The 24,449-nt window shown below is 39.0% G+C and overlaps 1 protein-coding gene across 1 annotated transcript in view; it reads left to right on the top strand.

Annotated features, from left to right (window-relative positions):
* The first annotated feature begins 10,270 nt into the window (after positions 1 to 10,270).
* The window catches only part of LOC124260085 (kinesin-like protein KIF2A), a 39,304-nt gene continuing 25,125 nt past the window's right edge, over positions 10,271 to 24,449 (top strand). The window contains exons 1-5 of the mRNA XM_046694333.1: positions 10,271 to 10,437; positions 14,829 to 14,923; positions 15,712 to 15,792; positions 19,583 to 19,759; positions 23,806 to 23,863. Of these exons, the coding sequence (XP_046550289.1) occupies positions 10,383 to 10,437; positions 14,829 to 14,923; positions 15,712 to 15,792; positions 19,583 to 19,759; positions 23,806 to 23,863 (466 nt within the window). The 5' untranslated portion in view covers positions 10,271 to 10,382. The remainder of the gene's footprint in view (positions 10,438 to 14,828; positions 14,924 to 15,711; positions 15,793 to 19,582; positions 19,760 to 23,805; positions 23,864 to 24,449) is intronic.

A 24,449-nucleotide genomic window follows, 5' to 3' on the forward strand; every position in this document is an offset into this window, starting at 1 on the left:
CAGTATGTCATCGATAAATGTGGGGTAAAAACAAACAGGTGGATGATATCATGAACAACTAATTACACGCAAACAAACAACTAACGGCCTCTGACCACCAGATCCATCTGATCGTATCTTACGACAAGTACAGGTTCCTGGGTGAGTCTGTCATACAGACCCTGAAACAATTATATCCAAGATACCCCATACAAGTTTAGAATTTATGGCTAGATCAGCTTTCCACAAGTCTCAGAGCTCCTTTTCATTATATTTTATTTGTTTTATTGTGAACTGTTTTTCTGTAAAATATGTTCATTCAGAGACTAGCTGTTAGTCTAGTTTCTAGGTGTCAATTCTTGCGGAGAATCTCACCGGGGGAGCCCTTAGGTATACAGTCGACCAAGAAAGAAGGTCTAACGCCACTTTGAGAATAGTGAGAAATATCTAAGTTATATCCGTGCATTGTACTATAACCGCATGCAGGGTATATTCACTGTTATATATCTTTACAGCTCGATCCATTGGTATTTGTTTGTAGGGGTCACGGTTGCAGTCATGTAAAACGACGAAATTTGACGTACAAGGTTGCGCCCCTTGTGCGCTCTAGAAACCTACAGTTATTGCGAATTCCAGTTCGCCCCGAATATGTCTGGAGTTGTCGGCGCGTTTGCTTGTTGGTTTGTACCAAAGAGTGAGTGAGTGAGTAAGGTTTAATGCCGCCTTTAGCAAAATTCCAGCAATATCACGGCGGGGGACACCAGAAATGGTATTCACACATTGTACCCATGTGGGGATTCGAACCCGGGTCTTCGGCGTGACGAGCGAACGCTTTAACCATTAGGCTACCCCACCAACTTTACCAAAGAGGTAAACTTGTAAGACCTGCATCGGCTCTCTTCCGAAGTTTGGCTAACGCTCCGTGATATATATAGAACACTGTTGGTGGCGTTGAACCCTGCTCACTCACTCACACATTGGTTCTTGGTTTCATGATACACAGAAATATAGTATAAAATCAAAATATACATGAGAAACAATGCCCACTAAGGATCCAAAACACAAATATGATACCCGCAACAAATTATCACCATTTAGTGACCATTTCTAGTTTCCTTCACTTTCCATCAAACATTATAGTCTGTGTCACAGTCCCTGAACCACATTATTTTCCCTACAGCCTAGCCTTCCCTGCAATGCTAAAGCTCTAAATGAAGCAAGTCTAGATTTCCCCAGGTTCTCCCAACTCACTAGGGCTCCTTTTCAATTTTAATGGGTATATTTGTTACTATCAAAATTATATATATTCAGGGACTAAGCGTTAGTCTAATCAAACATGACCCGTGAAGGTCGGGGTTAGAATGTGCCTTCAATAACCCATGCTTGTCGTAAGGGGCGACTAACGGGATCGGGTGGTCAGGCTCGCTGACTTGGATGACACATGTCATCGGCAGATCGATGTTCATGCTGTTGATCACTGGATTGTCTGGTCCAGACTCGATTATTTACAGGCCGCCGCCATATAGCTGGAATATTGCTGAACGTGGCGTAAAACTCAACTCACTCACTCACTCACTAATCAAACATGTGTATACTCTTTTGTACGAGAGTTCATATGTCGGATACGAAGTTAGTAATGCCGGAAGCGCTCGTAAAATCTAAAACGATCTTCTCTCATTTTGTATTCACAAATATAAGTATATAATAATGTTTTGTTGATGGAAGTATACGGAATAATTGAAATTTAAGATGTACTGGGCATTTAAAAAAGGAAAGGAAAGAATAAATCATCTGTATCCCATGTGTTTCGTGAGGTTTCTGTGAGATTCAACCAGGGATACTCTACAACTATATAGTCTCCCTGATTCAACTTGCCACCATGCGCATTCTGGCTAAAACTTGGCATTTCATCCTGATGGTAATTGTCAGTGAGTGAATGAGTATTTTGATGATATTCCAGCAATACACGACGGGGGACACCAGAAATTCGCTTCACACATTGTACCCATGTGGGGAATCGAATTCGGGTCTTCGGCTTGACGAGCGAACGCTTTAACCACTAGGCTACCCCACCGCCCCTGATTGCAAATGTGGTTGGTCATTATTTGCAGGCCCTCATAATTTTGCAGCGAAATAGTTGATTTGAATACAACATGACTGTTTACATTTCTGACTGATGGAGATTTAACGGACGCTTCCAGCTAATGTCTACCACAGGCCCAGAGGATATTTACAAGCCGGCGGCATATTGCTGCCATGGGTTATTGCAGAGGGCGGCATTAACAAATAAACGCTAATTTCTAGCTTCCGAATAATAGTAGTTCATTCATTGTTTTTTAAAAGCTTGCAAATTTGCTTCACACTTGCCCATTGTCTATTAACATGTGTCATAAATCGTGACTGGACGCTCCAATTGTTTAATTACTCTAACATCGCAATTAACATCGCAATTAGCATCTCATACAAACATACAACAACCGTGTATTAATTACGGTTTAAGATTCATAATAGGCTTACCTTGTTCAATGCCACTTAGTGCACGGTGACATCAGGCTTAGTCCATTTGCACCTAGAAAAATAATCAATGGCTGTGATGAAAAAAACCCGCGACGAGTCGGGCTTTTGTTTGCAGAAATATCAAATGGAGCCATAATCCTTTATGTAAACAAATTAGCGTCTTCACGTGGTCGTTTTCATCAAATTTCCAAGACTGATGGCGATATTTCAAAGGATGGAATGGTAAATGCAATGTGATATTATAGATGATCGCAAACTACTCGGATTTAACGAGCGTGTGTACATAAGAAGATGTTTGTAGGAAACCAATAACAACATAAACGACGTTACGGCTACGCACTGCAGCCCCGACGTCTTAAAACGATCGATATGCGCGGGGCTCTATCAGACATAAAATGTAACGGTTAATGATCAGAACATGATAATTATACAAACATTTAAAATTGATTGACCGATTCTGCATCGAAATGAAAGGAGGGTTTGGACTGCAACTGGTATTGACGGAATGTCTTTTACGCCGCTTTGGGTCAAATCACGTCGCATCATATGGGGTTAATAAGCCCGTAATTATGCATTTACCACTCTTGCGAAACCCGGGGCGGTGGGGTAGCCTAGTGGTTAAAGCGTTCGCTCGTCACGCCGAAGACCCGGGTTCGATTCCCCTCATGGGTACAATGTGTGAAGCCCATTTCTGGTGTCCCCCGCCGTGATATTGCTGGAATATTGCTAAAAGTGGCGTAAAACCATACTCACTCACTCACTCTTGCGAAACCCACGACAACGAGCATGGTGCTTCAAACACAACCAGGTGTGATCAGGATTCGAACCTACGATTTTAGGTATCAACTATGACAACGATTTGCTGAAGTCTGTAAGTGTGTTGCACGTTTGTGTACTAAAGAGGGGAGGTGGGGTAACCTAGAGGTTCAAACGTTGGCTCGTCACGCCGAAGATCCGGGTTCGATTCCCAACATAAGTACAATGTGTGAAGTCCATATCGAGTGTCCCGATATTGCTGGAATGTAGCTATAAGCAAGTTAAACTCACCCACTGTACTGAAGCATAACCACACAACCCAACCCACCCCCGGCCCCGTGCTGACCAACGTATTCACATCATGTACTCACCAGTCTTTTAAAGTGTTTACTACGCCTTCTTACATGCGTGGCTGATATTTCTATGTATAATTCCAGGCCACGTGTCAAAGAAAGTGAAAAAAGAAATGACAACAGAACATAATCATTGCAATCATTTACAAATATTTAATTATGTATCGATATTTTTTAACAGTAAAACATTGTCCAGAAGAAACAGAATCCTGCAGTGTTGGGTGCTGAAGGATTTTACGACACTTCTAACTGCACTTTTACTCAAAACGCAACATTATCTGATAAAAAGGCAACTTGATCTCCCTCCAAAACAAAATAGACATAACTTCAGATTCATATTTGTACATTATTACGTGTCCGCTTGATGTAATAAGGAAACACGTATAGTATTCCCAGAAATTATTGAGAAAGTTGTTTCGGCAAATATCTAATGCAAGTATATAAACAAAGACGTTTTACTTAAAATGAATATGTTGAGATATGATTTTCTTACAGTCAAGCTGTCTGTGCAAGCGCTACAGCCAGGTGTTGGCGATAACTGGTACGCGGCGATAACTGGTCGCTAGACAGTAAGTGTCTTTCCAGTACTTTGTGAGACCTCCTTGCTCTGCAATACACGACTGAATGCGCCTAGGTGTACTACCGATCAAAGTTTGTAGGAAATCGTGTGACAGCGTATCCCAATATTCGACCATGCACTTCTTTCTTCATATCCTCAATGTTTCTAATTCCTTTTTTGGTTTATTCTTTCCTTCATTAGTCCCCACACATTCTCAATAGGGTTAAGATCTAGGCTGTAGCTGGGCCAGTCTAAAACTTTAACTTTGGAAAATCCAATTATCTTAATACAGTGTTCGGGCCGTTGGAAGGAGGTGATCATTTAAGATGTCAACATAGATTCTATGGTTCCTTTGTCAAATTCCCAGTGAGAATGTGAAAATAGACAACGGCGTCACTCCACGTGATGATATCCCACACCACATGTGAAAATTCGGGTTTTGTTGTGGGCGTTAGTAGATACGTTTCACGGTATCATTTGTCCAAATTTTCACACAGTTCGGAAAAAGCCAGACAGAACTTTAATCAGAAAAGAAAACATTATCCCAATCTTGATTTTCGTGAGCCCACATCAGTTTAAACGTTTTTCTTTTTGTGCATCTTTCATCAATGGTGAGGGAATTCTGCGCTTTTTCACTCAGTGAAGTCTTTGTAATTCATTTTAAAGGTTTCGTTACATACCTGAGGATTTCCTCTATTAATCATCTCAATTCTGATATTCTCAACGCTTTTCAATTTTCCCCTATACTCACAATTTGACGTCGCCGGCGATCCGTAGTACTGAACTTCCTTGGCCTCCCTGACTCTGTCTTGTGCTCAATCCCAACTCCTGACTTAAGTTCTGTATACTGTAGACACAGGAATGTCATGTCTACCAGCTAAATCTTTTGCATTTATCACATTCCTTTCAAAATCATCTAGAACCAGCTTTCTTTTCCCTTCTGCTGTCAAATCTGCCGTGTCAACAGATGAAGCCGTCTGCTACTCAAGGGGAGATAACTCTTGATGTAGTAAGGTTCATTGTTAAGCCTACAAGAGTTGCCTCCCATATTGAGTACCTGTAGCTAATGTAATACCTATTTAAAAAATTTATTATCAGTGTTAACAAACAAAGATTTTCTATAATTTCTGTGAAAACTGTTTACTGACGCTGATGATTACCAATTTGTTTTAAAGACACCAACGATGGTGTCCACAAATCCAGCATCATAACCCTGGATCTGGAATTGGAACCAGTGACCTGTGGAATCAGATATGGCAGCGAATTCGAATCATTGATTCCTGTGCATGTTCCAACACCCATGGGAACAAGGACGGCTTGTGCGCTATACATTTGGATACCCGTGAAGATCCGGGTTACCCAATTGGTCTTCAGTAACCCATGCTTGTCGCAACAGGCGATTAACGGGTTCGAGTGGTCAGGCTCGCTGACTTGGTTGACACATGTCAGGGGCGGATACAGCTTTTTGAGTAAAGGTGTGTGTGTGTGTGCGCGCACAGTTCATTTTTACCCGTTTCTACGAGAGTTTCAATGGTCTTTTAATAAACTTTCAGGACAAAAAGGGGGCTAGATCGATGCTCATGCTATTGATCACTGGATTGTCTGGTCCAGACTTGATTATTTACAGACATATAGCTGGAATGTTGTTGAGTGCAGCGTTAAACAACAAACAAAGCTAGTAACCAATTCTACACAGACAAATGTCCCCGAGGCACCGCACACTTAGGGTCCAGAGCATCACTGCATGTGATACACTTATGAAGTGAGGTGAGGTGAGGTGAGGTGAAATTGGGTTTAACGTCGTGCTTGAGAATATTTCGCTCATATGACGACGTGCATGCGTGTGTATGTGTATGTGCGGCTGCTTGTACTTGCCAAGACTTTAGCTGGTTTTATAGTGCTAGCCCACTGAGATACCATGCCGCAGTGAAGCATGAATACCCCACTCAGACACATTATACTGACTCCGAGCTGACCAGTCCTTGTTGTACCCACTGATGCGGATACACTTATGAAATACATCACCATCTAAACACCTTGTTGGTTCGTTTTCAGCCACCATCAACCTTGCTTCAAGACTATGTTCTTCTGCGTCTGACAGTTCTGTAAACGATTGCCTATATATGGCACATATTGGCGGATCCAGTATGTTTGAGGAGTCCGTGCGTCCGTGCGTGTGTGATTCGAACAACGGAGCTCCTGACCCGATGTAGGGCGCCTTGTCCACGTGGAAAGACTCCAAGCCTAAATGTTATGCATTGGCGGATCCAGGATCCAGACAGTGTGTGTGTGTGTGTGTGTGTGTGTGTGTGTGTGTGTGTGTGTGTGTGTGTGTGTGTGTGTGTGTGTGTGTGTGTGTGTGTGTGTGTTTTCGAAGCCCCCCTTTGAAAATGACTTAAGACCACATTGAAGATTTGTTTTGCGTTGGCGGAGCCAATGGGGGGTTCAGGGTGTTCAAAACCCCTGACCCTCCACCCCCCAACCCCCTTTCGAAATTCCTGGATCCGCCCATGAAGTGATATCATTCTCTCAAGCATTTTGCTTGAGACTCAAGCATTTACTGCTCACGTCACGCTCTTACGACAAAACTGATACATATCACGCCAAACTGGGTTCATATGAAAATACAATACGTTTGTTGTTTAACGCTGGACTCACACTTTCAAATGTGGAAAGGTATTTAAATTCTGATATTCCTTTACATCTCAGATTTGCACTCTCTAAATTTAGATGTGGTCATTTTAATTAAGCTGTTGAAACTGGAAGATACAATAAAGTTAATTACAATAAGAGATTATGTTTATTTTGTAAATTGGATGACAAAAATGTTATTGAAGCTGAATTCCATGTACTCCTTAAGTGTGAACGCTTTTTCTGATTTAAGGTTAAGATATATTCAGAAATATTTGACTGATTGTTTATCCAAATGCCACTTTTATTAACATTGTGAAAACATATAATGATTGTATCATAAGAGATGTCAGTATTTTTCTGTATCATGTACTTCAGCACCTTAGAAATGTTCCTCGTACACATCATGTGCACTAAACTATCTATGTCATATGCAAATGACTGTATGATGGGCCTGTGGCCTTTTACTGAATAAACTTGTCTGTCTGTCTGTCTGTAAAATACAACAAATGCGTTAAAAATCACACAATCGTCTTCAGTGACTTTTCTGAGATTTGCAATTATGCGTTGGGTTCACAGGCGGTCCGTGGACCCCGGGATCTCAAGATTTTTTCTTTCTCTCTGGGCGATGGAAGCACAGGGGTTCGAATCACTGTTTGGACAATAATTTATAAAAATAAAAACGTAGACTTTTGCAATTGTATATTGTTTTCATATGTTATGATTAACATGTTTTTAACATTTGAACGAAATCGGTGAAGAAATGAATATTTTAGAAACTTCTACCGCTACACTCATTACAGAAAATACACAAGGTATTGTCCAAACATTGATTCGAGCCCCTGTGGATGAAAGCCCTGTGATATATTTTTGTCTTCCTTCGAAGATACTTATAAGGTAAATATATGAAAATAGTAATTCGACCTTGTGCACATATTCGATGATCGTGTGTATTCGTTCTCCACTCTATTACAATACATTTTCATATTCTTTAGGGGGCGATGGGGTAGCCTAGTGGTTACCCACGTTCGCTCGCCACGCCGAAGACCCGGGCGGTTCGATTCCCAACTTGGCGGTGTCACCCGCCTTGGTATTGCTGGAATATTGCTAATATCGGCGTAAACCTAAACTCATCAACATCACCATATCAATTAGAGGGGATATAAAACACTGGGTAATCGAGTCGGCACATAGGTGATGTTTCTTGGCGGTAAGTTTAGGAAGCCATCGGTGGATGGCAGTGATGTAAGTATCAGATATGACATGTGCAGAAAGTCTGCAGAAAGAAAATCAAGAATGATTTTGGGATGATGCAGGTGTATGGATGAGCACTTTCAGCTCTCTTGTTCATTCACAAACACAATTTTCAAAGTTCAGTTCGACGTAGCTGCTGTCTGTGTGGAACTGTGGGTAAATACTGTTGGCGGCAAAGTTTGCTTACAAATGGTCATACGAATGTATGGAGAACATTGTCCATTGTTGCTGTCATCGCCTTTACGTCACTTAAATATCCCCCAAAATAAAGAATTCAGTTTCGAAACACAGTTACAATGCAAAAGTCTTTTGGAATATCCTTTTTGTAACAACTATTCTGGATTTATTGAAAAAAAGCCCCATTCTATTTCGCACTTATTAAAGAGAAGTTGATCTCTAAGTAGCAACAACCGGAATTGCATTGTCTTCTTGTCCTTCAGATATAACCAGAGGCCATATAATAAATTATATGTTCTCTGATAATGAAAGCCATGCTATAAAGAACAACTTCAATTCAACAAGTATTTCAAGGCAGTAATGGTGATTGTACAGCCGCTTCTAACACTTCCAGAACAACGAGCTAACAAGTGTGATACTTCGCAGTTTCTGTTTCATTCAGGTCTGCCTCACAGTACCTGGACCGCATTTTTCCCCATTCCGAACAGCCATTTCTGCAATGCTAAAGAACTAAATGAAGCAAGTCTAGCTTTCCTCAGGTTCTGAATCTCCCATGTCACCTGGGTTCACTTCCAATAAAAATGGAACTATTAAAATTATATATATTCAGAGACTAAGCGTGTCTAGTAGTATTCCAGCATTATGAAAATCCGTGATGCCAAGGATGACTTTACACTGTGTACTCTTGTGGTAAATTCGAATTCGATCCTTTGATGTAATGTGAATTCTTTGATGAGGAAACTCTACCACTAATCTCCACACCTTGTGTGTGTTAAGCTTCGAGGGGCGGTGGGGTAGCCTAGTGGTTAAAGCGTTGGCTCGTCACGCCGGGTTCGAATCCCCACATGGGTACAATGTGTGAAGCCCATTTCTGGTGTTCCCCCGCCGTGATGTAGCTGGAATATTGCTAAAAGCGGCGTAAAACCAAACTCAGTCAGTCAGTCAGTCAGTCAGTCAGTTAAGGTTCGACTAACACTAAGACTACGCACAGATATTCAATGAACTATTCATATGATCGCACGGACGTGCGTAATACTTGGTAAATGTATTAACACTCACTAACGGAAACTAATTTCTGAGGCAATGCGTGCTTTCAACTTGAAATTGACCATACCATTGAAATATATAACAGTGAAGTACATAAGTATATTATTGTCTTCCGTTTCGAAATGTTGGTTGGCTGGCGTGTTGTTTAACACCGCAGCAATATTCCAGGCTATATGGCGGAGGTCTGTAAATAATCGAGTCTGGACCAGACAATCCAGTGATCAACATCATGAACATCGATCTACCAAATGTAACATGCTTAGTGGTGAGATTTAAAAACCCCGGATATCATAATGGTTGATCAATTTAATTAAAAATCACCTTTAACACTTTAGTGAACCTGTCTGGGTTACATCCGACGGGGTATTGTATCCGAATTAGAGGTCTAATAATAATTTTGATAAGATTTTTGTTTTATATCCCTTTTGGATTCAGATTTATGACAGAGTAACAATGAAGAACTGTGTCACATACATCGGATCAGTAGTCTTTATTACAAACAGTAAACGATTGTGTGATTTTCTAATCATTGTGAAAATATCATTTTTCTTTGTTTTTATTTCAAACTTTAACAGTGTTTTCTTCTCCAAGTTGAAGGCAGTCATTTTAGAAAAACAACAACCCCTCACTGCGTAAAAGTACACATGCTGCTGATGTAAGTACACACATTGTGTACGTGTGACGTTTTATTTCCATTGGGAGAACGGTAAAGTCTGAAGCAGCAATAAACTACCACATGACACCAGCTTGAACGTAATCACCGTGCCCTTTTCGCCGGTTCATTTTACTTTCTGTCCAGTCAATGTTATATTAACACAAAGTTCTGACGTTAATAGGCAATTTGTGGTGTGAGCGACATTATTTCAATTTCGGAAGGAAAACAAATATGTCTGTGAAGTAATCGCTTTATTGTTAAGGCGACCCTCAGACGAACATAAAGTCGTCTATCGACGAATACCAAATTGAAATATGTCTTACGCATGCGCAGTGGCTTGATTTGAAAATCCCAACGGATGAACACACGGGATGGACAAAATATCAACTGAAAAATAATCTAATATCTGTCTTAATCATTGTGTTAGTTAACTGGTTTACCCTGTCTTCAAAACATGGATCTTGGAGGTCTAAAAGTTGGTGTTAATGTGGATATTCAACGCACTGACGGTGAGAATCAGTCGCGTGAAGTCGCATTTCTATGTCAATACAATCGCATGATACCGGGTTGCTAACATAAATATGATGATTATTAACCCAAAATTTAAACGAATAAACCGAATAGTATGCTATGTTATCAAACTTTGGGGCATGTCACGGTAAATTATCTTGATATATGGCCCATAAAATGGATATATGTGTATATTGTCAGCAGTGTTGTGTCAAACTTGCATGACCCAGTCATGACATAAACATTTAGCCTCATTGCCAGTGCTGATTCATACATGGACCTTGAATTGAATTCAAATGAGTTCTAACGCATGGCCTTATTATATCAGCTTGTCTCTGTTTCATGCTGAAAATGGAACGTAAGGCCCACTAACGCTGCTGAACGAAATTGTGGCTTCATAGTTTTATGTTATTGTTTCAGGCCGTTGCCAGACAGTTTTAATTTTTTTTTTATTGCTGATAATGAAATATACTACCAAATTCAACATGAATTGAAAAAATCACCATGTCCTTTTGCCATGTCCATAGCAAAATCTGTTTCTTTTCAGCACGCGTCTTCTTTTGGTACTTATGACACTAAGCTCACTTAACTTTGTAACGATAACATGGTAGAGAATTATTATCATGGGGCAAAAAGTTAAAAATTATACTGCTGTTAAACTATTTGTGTACGATGTGTAGAAAACCTTCCATCAAAGACAAAATGTAGCATAACCCAACAATACAGTGTACTGCTATAAGCAGGTTTAATTTTCTTTCTTTTGGAACCTGTTGCTTTGGACATTTGTAGAGTTTGAATCCTTCCTGTTTGCTTCTGTTGGTGACCCAGTCTCTCATGCACCAGTATGCAGAGTAGGATCCCAAAGGTATGCCCAGATCCTATTGATCATGCAATTTTGTCTGAGCCCAGCCCTTTGATTTATCAGGAGAGAGGATAACTAATTAATTTTCCATCTTGTTTTGAAAGATATAGCGTTTGTTGAGAGTATCAATTCTGGATAATTTTGTTATGCGTTTATGGAGCCAAACCAAGCTCCAGCGTTATTGCTCTGAATTCGAACAGTATGATGCCATGAATTTTCTGGACTTGCTCAGAGGCTGATAATCAGGCCTTAGTCTGCAGCAAACATCAGTAAAAATTTCCAATTCGTGTTAATACAGTTAGAATTAATGTGATGAATTGGTCGATATGACTTGTATTTCACTGATAACATGACCAATAATGAACATGATGAGGAATAGGCTTCCTTTTACATGGAAAGAAACCTTTCAAAATGTCCCACTAGACCACATGACCAGTGAGTGGATAATAATTAGTGGTCCTGTCTGTATTTCACTGGTCCAAAATAACAATTGTAGATTTACATAACTATTTATACAAAAATTCACAAATAACTTTTGCAGACTGTTTTACAATATTGTGCTGAGTGCAATGCTATCATCATGATCATGGTCATCATGTTATACCTCTGAAAGTCAGTGGCGTCCGCCCGGAGAGCGGAAGGTCGTGGGTTCGATCCCCGACCGCGTCATACCAAAAGACGTTAAAATATGGTACTTGTTGGTCCCTGCCTGAAGCTCGGCATTAATGGGTACAACAAGGACTGATCGGCTCGGAGTCATTATAATGTGTCTGAGTGGGGTATTCATGCTTCACTGCGGCATGGTATCTCAGTGAGCTAGCACTATAAAACCAGCTTCAGTCTGGGCTAGTGCATGCAGCCGCACATGCACATACACACGCACGCACGTCGTCATATGAGCGAAATATTCTCAAGCACGACGTTAAACCCAATTTCACCTCACCTCTGAAAGTCAGTGCACTCAGTTTGAAGTCCCAGATACTGATCAATCCCAGTTGACAAACCATTACTGACTGGAAGTTATGCATGTGATATAAAGAGGTGGATGCTTCCCTCAGCTTTCCCATAAGATTTATACAATGGAGAAATGACCATGTCTTCTCAATGGTTGTGGGGCAGTAAGGTAGCCTAGTGGGAGACAAGTGGTTTCTTGTCATGCCAAAGGCCAGGGTTCAATTTCTCATTTGGGTACAGTGTGTGAAAGTTGAAACCCATTTCTGGTGTACCCCACTATGATATTGCTGGAATATTGCCAAAAGTGGCATAAAACCATACTCACAATATCCCGATAATTTGAACTGATCTGAACACTCTGAAACACTGTAGAATGTGCGACTTTCGAACAGCTGTTTGGCCCATGTCCAGCAGTACTGCAGAAGATCAGCTTTCAATGAATAGCCTATTCTCCAACATGTATGGGGAACTGATATGTGTGTGCATGTACAGCTTAGGACTCTATTGATATGATAATCAGAGGTGACAATTGAATGCATTTACACGTTTACACGCAGTGCTGTGATCGTTAAGAGAACCATTTTCGGTAGTTAGTTTTGTGGACGAGGGAACCTAAGGTGTTACTTGGAGGGGCCTAAAAAATAAGGGTCTGATGTGACGTAGTTGGTATCCCAAAGAAATGTTAGAAACTGAATACACAGTTCTCAACCACAGATCATGTTGTTATGCATTCTGTTGGTTAAAATCAAGGTATTGAGTTCTGAACTGAAACGAATCGGCAAGAGCTCACCGAGTGTTCACGAATGGTGTTTCAAAGTAACAGGACATTGGGTCCTGTAAGTTTCAGTTGTGTGTCTGACCCATTCAAAATTCACAGGACCAATAAAATAAAATTAAACACACATTTCAGATTTAACATTTCTCATAATTGGAATTGAAATTATTAACAAACATAAGATTTATAAATGGAAAATAAGTGTCACATGTCACATATAACAACTTCAGTCAAAGTCATTGTGAAATATACAGTCAGACACTGGGGCCGGCGGGTTGTAGACTTCTGTCTGACCGTAGGCGAATCTGCCGGATTTGTCAGAGGGTCAGGCGCTATTCATGAACACTGAGCTCACCTTAGAAGACTGTGAAGCTGCTTTGAGTGTGTTGTATTGTTTAAAGATACATTTTAAGTGGAAACTAATTATGAACACATGATGTAATAGCAGTTAGTTTTCATTCCTAAACATTACCTCATTCCAGGTGGATATTTCTGCATGTTTTACATAACTATATGTACAGGATGCAGGTTTTTTTGTCTGGTATATCCTGCTATCTCCACTCTGTTATGATAGTACCCAGGAACTGTTATTGTTAAACACCATAAGCAAGATTTGAACATTTCATTACCCTCGCCATCGAATTATGACTGAATCATTGACACTTTTAGAAAAAGAATACTTGGGACAGACAATCCATAATTCCATTGTTTTCTCGAATTAATTGTTTCTGGAAGTCAGTATTTATAAGAATCAACTTCATATCAGGATATGTATGGTTTGTGATATCAAACAACAATTTCCATGATTTCTGATTCGAGTCATATACAAAGACTTGCTGGACTGACCAAATGAAGTTCTATTTATATCAGTGAATTATGCTCCAAGTCTTATTGAAACACTGCTGTTTTTCAAATGAAGGTTCAATGACCCAGTTTATGTTTGCTGTTCCTCATGTACAAAATTCATTATTGCATCTTCTGAAATGTCTGTTCATTAACTTACAATCTATCATCTGTGGTATATAAGTCATTCATCTCCCTGTAAGAATGCAACAGCTGGGAGTATGTGACCTAAATTCCATTGCCTTACAATACCCGAACAAGGGATAAATCGACTGACATAGAGGATCAAGCTGGACAATACCCTTCTGTAAATGACACAATGCAAACACTGCCTAGTAGACGTGTAGTAGCTGGATGCCTAGGGAGACTGTTCAAAGTATATGTAAACTTGACTTATGTCTCCAATCCCTGTGGCCCAAGTGTTTACACTTTGATCAGTAGTAAATCGTGTATCACTGATCATGCTGATACTGTAATAAGCCATTTCATGCAGCTGTTAGATTGATCTAAAACATGTTATGCATTATGATACAAAGTAAACTCTGAGTGAGTGAGTTTAGTTCTGCACCGTTTTTAGCAATATTCAAGCAATATCAAGGCGGAGGACACCAGAAATGTACCTATGTGGGGAATCAAACCTGGGTCTTGACGAGACAAGCGAACGCTTTTACCACTAGGCCCCCAAAGCAGACAAGCAGCGGTGGCCTGGGTTTGATTCCAAACATTGGTGGTGTCTGAACCATATTTCTGGTGCCTCTAACCATGGTAATGCTGAATAATGCTTAACTATACTCACGAAGCACACAGACACTGAGGTAAATATGTTGTACCTTGTACCGTGTCTAAATTGTTCCAAGTTTTGTTTGTCATTTTGATTTATTTTACAGTGATTATTGTGTTTAGTTTCATTCAGTCAACCTTTACACTTCCTGATGTAATGCTGTTGTTCTCTGCAGGGCGTATTCACTCTGCAGTGATAAGCGGGGTGAATCTCGAGTCCCGCAGTGTTACTGTTGAATGGTTTGAGAAAGGAGAAACAAAGGGAAAAGAGGTACGGGATAAAATTTTAATGTCTGTTTTTTACCTTGTTTACACAACTTGTATGTTATAGTGCTCGCTTATAGACACTGCATTTTACAAATATTTCATTTCTTAAAATTTCAAGGCGAAATATGTTTTAAAAAATGGCTTTGTACTAGTTTGTAGTAACGTACATGCGACTTGTGTTGTGTAAGTTCTGACCAGCTTTCTCAAGGCCTTTTGGATATTGGTTATCTTGAATTGCATTTTCATTCTGAAATATCTGTGGATTACACAAGCAATTTTAGCACAAAGACAAGGTCTTGAACTTGTTGTAATCTGGAGTCTGTTCTACAAAGTGATCTTAGCTCTGAGGGTGGTGGGGTAGTCTAGTGGTTAAAGCGTTGGCTCGTCACGCCGAAGACCCGGGTTCGAATCCCCACATGGGTACAATGAGTGAAGCCCATTTCTGGTGCCCCCCGCCGTGATATTGCTGGAATACTGCTAAAAGCGGCGTAAAACCAAACTCAGTCAGTCTTAGCTCTGAGCTGATTGTATAAGTGACTTATGGCTGTCATATTGCTATGATTGCTTTGTGAAATAGCTACAAGGTGTTCTTTACTCTAATTTATACTGTGCAAGGTAAGCAGCTTTGTGAAAACTTTACTCTTAAATTATGCTGATTTTTAAAGGCTATAAGGGCCACCCACATTTTCTAGTTCTTATTAATAGGTGCAGTTGATATTGATAACGCTGAAAAATATTTATACTATTTAGTAAATTATTAAAGAAATTGATAAATGTCTTGTGTGATTTCAGATTGAAGTGGAAGCAATCTTTGCCTTAAATCCGCACGTTGTCACAAGTGCGCCAAAGCCAAGGGAATCTCAGTCTGTGAAAGTAAGTTTACATAACATTAACATATCCATCATCCTCTATTATCTCCAGGGTATATGTTCCGATAAATCTCCACTAGTACCCTGGATGCATCTACAGTTGAGCGTACCAATCACATGGCTTTTTTCATAACTCACTTTTGCTTCTTTTATCTAACCGATTAAACTTCGCAACACAATTGTTGCAGAGGTACTCTGAAAGAGGGAGAAGGAGTTCTTGCCTATATTTTTTGAAGGTTTCAGACCTGTCAATTTGTCTGTATGATTTTTTCCCTAAATCTGAGTCGCACAGCGGCAAACTTTCGCAGCTGCGGTCGCTATCTTTGTTGACACTGGGAAGCTCGGTTGAAGCGACTCATCTGATTGGCTAATGTACTAGTACTAGTACAGGATACTAGTGGAGATTTATCGGAACGTACACCTTGGAGATTATCGAGGATGTAGTAATTGATGTTTCTTCAGGTCATGTCAAGCATTTTAATAAGAACATAAAAGACCTCAATATTCATGTGTTTACATTGTATGGATGTTTGCCAGAATGAAGACATTTATGGCTTAAAACATATGGCCATGTTCATAAATCTTCAGTATTGATAAAAGTGTAACCATGGTAACCATGGCATAGCATATCAGCATCCAAAGGGGATATTTGTTTATTTAAGTTATGTTATAAAAGCTGATTGTGGTATCTTTTTCTTATGTTTTTTTTGAGGTAGCAAAAACTAAATGACAAATAATTTGTAGTTTTGCGAATACTTCATGTTATTGTGTAGATACATTCATGTAATGTGTTTATTTCTCCAGTAGTTCTCTGGTAGTGATTTTTTGGTATAATTCTACGGTTTAGTACCATCATTACTATTGCACCATATCGTTACATAGGTCTTCATTTAAGAAAGACAGACAATTAAAAATGTCCAAATATGGCTCGTTAGATAGAATTTGTTTTAACCACGACTGAATCAATTCTCCCACATCTGAGCATTTTGTTTGTTTTGAAACAGAAAAACCTAAATGGTGGCACCTGGGTAAGACAATTTTTCATTTTCCTTTGAAAAAGAAAAACCCACCCATTCGCACCATTTTCTCAAAAGTCTTTGCCTGAGTTTGGACAAGAGCTATTTGTTTTCTTTTCCATCTTGATCCCTCTAGTTGTCATTTATGCAACATTTACGTTAACACCTATCTTTGGTGGTTAGTGATGCGCTGATAATCAATTATAGTTAATGGATGACCAGTTGGAGCAAACCAATATTGACCAGTTATTGAGGATAAGATCGGTCCCCAACAGTAGTGGTCATACATATCATGAAGTTGAAGTTTGATGCTGTCTTTCCCAATGAAGGCATTCTGTTTTTGTGTTGTATGCACTGTCAATCTTTTGTTTCCTGTCGTTCGGAATTGACACTAACTGCGGCACAACATGACTCATGATTTACAGTTTCACTTGATAGATTGTGTGTCATTGTACCCTGATGTTGGTGTGGATCTCTGCACATAATTCCAATCTCTAGTTTGCCTGGTCCAGCTGTTGCTATGTTACGAACAAGGACTTAATTACACCTATAGATAGACCTGTGAAGATCTGGGTTAGAAATTTTCCTTTGCAACCCATGCTTGTCATAAGAAGCGACTAACAGGATCGGGTGTAATGCTCGTTGACTTGGTTGACATATGATAATGTCATTGTATCCCAATTGTGTAGATTGATGCTCATGCTGTTGATCACTGGATTGTCTGGTCCAGACTCGATTATTTATAGACCGCTGCCGTATAGCTGAAATACTGCTGAGTGCAGCATTAAACAACCCAACCAACTCTGATAGATATGGAAAATACTGTGATGTGGAAATGTGGAAAATACTGTGATAGATGTTGAAAATATTGTATAGTTGCATAAGACCATGACTATCAAGTAAAATTGCCATTAGTCGTCAGTATTAATTTGACAGTAGTCCAGAGTTTGTTTCAGAAAGGAATTGTTCATTTGGTCTATCTTTTCTTGTTTCTAGAAATGAATACGGGTAGTGGTACTGTTACTGTTAGTAGTTCCAAAGTATTGCTCTGCTTTGTAGTTTTATCCAAGTACATGATGGTTTAACAAGTTATGTCCCTGTCAAAAGCAAATTAGGTGCTGTCATTAGTTGAGAAATTAGCATTGGGAGTTAGAGAATAAGGGGCTGGTCATGGTAATTAACATTTAAAATAACATTTAGAAGTATGAAATAAGTGGCTGAATAATATAGAGAGTATTGGAATAAGGAGCTGATTAACAAGGGAAATAAGGATCTGGGCCCACTTGCACAAATGGGATGTTTGCGCTTTGATGATTGTAACTCCCAACCTCTAAGAGAGTCATAATGCAAAAATCCTGTGGAACAAGTGGGCCCTTGTTAACAAGGAGAGTAGGAGAATGGGGACCAAGGACAATACAGGCTCGAGGGGCTATAGAGAATAATTGTGTTATTATCTGGTAATAATACTGTGTCATTAAGTTTGATTTATGACCATTATATTTGTTTTCTCACAGAGTATGTATGATAAATAGAACAAGTGCAAAATGAATGTTTAAGGACATAATAACTATTGAGTGTATACAGCTGACTCTTGAGACAGATGATTGCATCATTTAATGCATTGTTCCCCTGCTTATGTCTGGAGTTTGATAGGGGAGGAGCGTCAGGTTTGGGATAAAATAGTCCTCAGGGTCAGTTGCTGGTGAAAAGAAGCTTTATGCGGATTGCATGGTCACAATTGTGGACCTGGGTGAATTTACTAAGGGTCTGAAGATAGTTTTAAAGTTTGATATGTCTTGTTATGTCTAATCACAGCTCCAGTGAAATGTTGTCACTATCAGAGAACTGCATCAAATGTGTAATTTCTGCATGTCCTCATGATATGCATTTCTTCCCACAGAGATTACTCAAGTCATTTCTTCCCACTTACCTCTGTTCTAATATGGCCATATTTCCTGCTTCTTGTAAAATTCCCTAGCGGCAAAAAATTGCAACATGAATTATCCCCCTTCTTTCTATCCAATCAGAACACGTGTTACATTGACTTAGATCCAATATGGCGGCCACCATGGAGTTAGTTGATCAACATGCGAAGAATAGATTCGGTTTTTCATGTTTAACTGAAAATCAGAAACTAGCAATACAGAGTACAGGAATCAATCGACAAGATGTTTTTGTTGATGTGACACACAAAACATTTAATGGCTAGCTTGTCCGTTGTCAACAAGGGCGATGGAGACGTCATTCATCCACCAATACATGACTAAGTTCTGTCTAGAAGAAACGTTTACGCATCGTGCAGGCGAAGATGTTCTAGTTTTACCAAAGCACATGGAAATTACCCAGACTTTGTGAATGATCACTTGTGAAACAATGTCGCTGTCTGAAACTAAATCTGATTGCAACCAATCACAAATCCTGAACACCCTCACCATAAAAGGGCCGAATTAGAACAGTTGAGAAGATATGCCTCGAGTAACCTCTGTGGAAAGAGAATGCTTGATATGTGACCTCTGATATTTTGGTTGAGGTTGGTTCACGGTTGGGGGTAACGTCTCCCTATTGACCCTATATTGTCAAACCTTTGATAGTTCCCTCGGAGTAGACAATGGAGTGGTCTTTCTTTCCAGATTCAAAGGTAAAGTTTCAATCAAACTGAAACAGTAGAAAGGTTCAATAAACATTGTTGATAGACTTAGTTTAATGGTAACTGTGAAGTACAAAGGTTTCATGAACATACTTCCAGTAGAAAGGTTTAATGTAAATTGTAACTCCCAGGAAGACCCCGAAGAAGAACCTGACCAGGATCCTGATGATGAGGACGAGGATGAAGATGAACCTAGTACTAGTGATAACAATAATGCTGAGCAGGACCCCCAGGCCCAGCAGGGGCTGCCCCCCACTGCTAGCTCCCGCCTTGCTCAGCCCAGTAAGATCTCGCGGCTGGGAGCCAAGGTAGCGTTGCCCTGCATCACGCCATCACTACTTGGTTGGCAGTTTCCACATGTCTGGGTAGTGCATGCCTCCATGGATGTAGATACAGGACAAATGTGATAAACTCAAGCAGTAAATGAAATCAATATGCAACATCAGCATTACCGCCTCTTGGTGATTTCTGGTTATAAACATAGTTGTGCGTTTAATTTACAGATTAGGGAAATAGATGAATATGCTAGCTTCCAAAAGGTGCAAAGACAAATGTCACATATAATACTCTCAGTGGTTCTGTATGGATGAATGATTGGTTGTATCTAATTTTTAAAAATGTGGGTATGAATTAGATGCAAATACAAAGGAAAACTTCATAATTTTTTTGTTTTGGTGCTATGTTTTTGACCAGTAGAAAAATTATGTATATGGGAATTTCTACCTGTCTCTCAGTTCAACCTTGAGGTAAAAGAAGTTATGGCCCAACACGTATTCACTTTTAATAAAAGTAAAGATTTTGAGTTGTTGGTTCTGTGGGAAATCAGCCATAAGTATTTTGAAATTGGGAACATGGAATAATTGCTAGAAACACTGTTATTGCGGCAATGCTGAATGTTGACTTGCTCCCCCCCACAAAATAGGGCTGGAACAATTGACTCTGCAACAATAAGAGTTTTGTGTCATAAATTACGTCTTTTATGATCATGTGTCATTCCAAATATCCGCCGTGATAAGAATGGCATATTATTTGGAATGGAAATAAAATGTAATTCTGGTTTCTTATATCATACTGCTTGCCATGTTTGTATCGCAACATTTATACAAAGATACATATCATGATGAATCGTCACAGCCCTATTACCAAGTGAATCCAAGAATTAATACTAATATCCCTTTGACATCCGAGACTGTTTTCCTAAAGACAATGTTCCTATTATCTACATCCAAGATGAATCTAGTCCAGTAGAAAGTGAATGAGGAATGGAGCTTTGCTGTTGGTGTTGGGGGAGTTTATTCGTGGCAGCGGCCCATCACCCATTGCCCATCCTCCTGCTTGCCGAGACACTCCCCATCTCCAGTTCATCCCCTTTTGTTTAGTTGAGTTCATTTGTGGATGTGGTCTTGCATGGACTGTCTTCATCACATGTTCCAGCCATCCTTTTCATGTTCACTTGACGGGATTGATTCATGACAAACACTGGCATCGATAGGATTGATTTGTTTTGTCAGAAGGAATATTCCCTGATGTCTTTTATGATGGCGGTACTTACTTATACCGCAAGTAAAGGTATATGTATCTATGTTGCTATGTTGCTCCGAGAAACATAATCTTCTGTGTATTCCTAAAGTCACAACAGTTAAATTTGGTCAAAGAACTTTCTCTTATGCTGCAGTCTTGTTTTATTGATTTTGGTGGTAAGTATTCTAAGAGGCAAGTGTTAAATTGAAAGAATATTAATTAAACTTCTTGAAAATCTTGTCAAGGCAACACAAGGTAAATTTCTACAAATGCGATTATGGCCCTGTTACAATGAATTTTTTTATGATATACCCAAGATTTTACATGCTTATAATGAAAAAATATTAATTTATAAATTTGGTCTGGCCTTATAGGCTGGTTTGTAAGAAACAATTTGTTGAAGGTATTTATTTTTTTAACTTCTCTTCATTTTATTATTGCTTTTATGATATATAGTTGAGTGGATGGTAGACCGACAGTTTTCAATTTTTTTAAGACATACTCATGGGTGAGCAGGGCCCTGTACAAAGTCATGTTACCTCCATGACAATCATGAATAAGTGTTACGGTATTGGAGTTGTGATCACCATTGCGCTAAGATACTTTGCGAAAGGGACTAGTGGTGGTCCGATTAATTGAAATAATTGAAGATTGGTTGTAGTGACTAAACGACCAAACAATCGATCATAATTTCTCATAATCGAACACAAACAATTCTGGAACACTTGTTTTTTCATTAACAATATTTTTCACATGTTTGGTTTTGTCTGTTGCATTTCGTAATGCACTACAAGCTCGTTTCAAGTCATGTTTGAATTTATCTTAAAGATTCCAAGAAATTTATGTTCCTAACATACTAGTCATCCTTTAAAGATGTGAAATTTTGCCAAAAACCCCAGAAGAACTACATTTTTCCCCCCTTATTTTAATGTGCATTAACAAATTTCATTTCATGACGCTAACCAACTATTTTCGATGATTGATCGGTAGTAATGAACCAATCATCAATTATGAGATTTTAACCAATACCCAACACTAGAAGGGACCCTGGTCTTTAAGTGGTGATTTTCTGTACTTTTATTGACTTAATTTAAGTATGTCGTCATCATGATCACACACACTATAAACACATGTTTCTATGTACATGGTTAGAAAAATAGTAACCCAAGCAACACAATCCATATGCAACTTTGTTTTTGTGGTGTCTCATATATAACGACAAGGCCGCATGCGATGTTTATGATAAGGGCAACACCCGTCCAAAGACATAATGGAGTCAATAATTAATGTCTTTGGACAAGTTGTTTCAGTGAAACAATAACAAAGGTTGTGCTTGCATGAGCATATTGATTGTTTCACCACCTTTTTGTTGTGTCGCCTTGCACCACAATACTATCATGAGTGACTTTAGGTGCAGCTTTAGGAATGGGTGTATGATGGATTTAAACATGTGTAGTGGGAATAGATTGCACGGAATGATGGGGTCCAAGCCTTGGAATGGGCAATGTGGTAAAGTCATATGTAGTTCGTGTAAAAGTCTTTTTTTGCAGCAGCATGCGTAGTTCCGTTGTGGTGCGTATTTTAGAATCTGTTTCATGTTGATTTCACTTTCAGTGAGTGTACTGTTCATGCGGAGTTAATTACATCCAGTTCTTTCATGTTGCTAAAGTTAATCTGTCGTGCGAGTAATATGAAAGAATTGGGTGTTCTTTAACTTTTGAGAAGTATGTTACCGGTATATATTTTGCATTATTGCATTGTTAGGCTTTAATTACAATCCTAATGAAATCGTATTTCAAAAGTTTTCAAAGCCTTTTCAGTCTGTCATTGAGTAGTGTATATTTCAAATGTATATGTTGTTATTCCAAATTGTTGTGAAATTGCAATTAGCATTTGCTGTGGTTCTGATATTAATGACTTCACATATACTTGTCGTTTGGCATGTTTGTGACAATTTGATAATTTTTGATGAAAAGGTAATTTTTTGTTAATAGAAAGAGCTGTTAATTATTAACATATATGGAAAATTATTCAGTCGCCATGTTTAAGCCACAACATTTTAATGTGTTTGTGTTAAAGGTATTTCAGAATGGACAATTAACATATGCCTCTGTGGTTTGAAACTGAATTGTTTGCCTTTTGTGTTCAACTCATGCAGTATACAGTGCAGACTGCACAATTATCCTGTAGTCAGTCTTCATTCTGTTATATATACATGTGACCAATTTGCCACCATAAACTTCCTTCAATTGACATGACGTTGCAAATCAAGTGTGGATCAATATGTACTTAAGTTGTCTTCTACTGCACTATCCTAGCTATAACGTGGAACAGGAGCAAGCGTTGTAGTTGTGTAATCAGAGATCATGAAGTCAAATATTGGATTGTCTGTTCCAGACAGGCATTTGTACAAACCGGTGTGAAACAGCTGAAATATTGCCAATTATGGTGTTTAACAAGAAACTTGTTGAGGAAATTAACTTGAAATTTCCATCCAGCATTAGAATCGACCTCCTTATCTTAGATTAGAATCAGAGAATCTTCTTTTTAGCAGAATAATTTATTTAGTATTGCCCTCCGACTTAAGGCACTTATGCCGAAAAACTCTTTAATTGTTTTGGGGACTTTCATTGTGTCCATGAGCTGGAGAAAGTCTGTACTAAGTTAGTGGTAAGAGATGTGAATGGCATCACTTCTGAAATGAAGCCTGTGCTGGCAATTGGTTACAGGGTGTATATCAAAATGGAATGGAGATATTATATAGAAAATAAGTGAGTTTTTTTTACAGTGGAACTAGAATGATTTGTAATGTTTTATATTGATGATTTTTCAGAGTAACAAATCCTTGGGTGGAACTGGCGACCGCGACAATGCAAGATCATCGAATAAAGGTGACGTGTTAACAACATTGGCCTGCAAAGAATTTTTTTGATTGTGCTTTATGATGGGCAGTTCCAAAATTGTTTGTTTGGATGCTGTTTATATTCAGCTGGGGTGGTGAGGTAGCTTAGTGGTTAAAGCGTAAACGTCGTGCCGAAGACCTAGGTTTGATTCCCCACATGGGTACAATGTGTGAAGCCCATTTCTGGTGTCTCCCGCCGTGATATCGCTGGAATATTGCTAAAAGCGGCGTAAAACCATATTCACTTACTTTATATTCAGGCATAAAACATAATGTCCACTCTGGTGTGATATTCTGTAGCAATGATAATAGATATATTGTGATTTCATGGCTGTGGGAAAATCCGATTTTAATAGAGTCGGCAAGTCAGCTTGTTTTTTTAAAAAGAAAACCTTTTTTGTACCAAGAGACTGTGTGGTTATATTTTACAATTAAACAATAGACTTGGTGGTAAAGGTGTACTTCAGACAAGTATGTTAGAATTAGTTTTTAACATTTGATTATCTACTGATTATTTTATGTAATGTGTTTTCTTTATCAATAAGTATAAGAAAGCAAAGAAAATTATTACTGTA

This window comes from Haliotis rubra, unplaced genomic scaffold (genome assembly GCF_003918875.1).
Source record: "Haliotis rubra isolate DU_JTF1 unplaced genomic scaffold, ASM391887v1 Scf75, whole genome shotgun sequence".
In the NCBI taxonomy this organism is placed as follows: Eukaryota; Metazoa; Mollusca; class Gastropoda; order Lepetellida; family Haliotidae; genus Haliotis; species Haliotis rubra.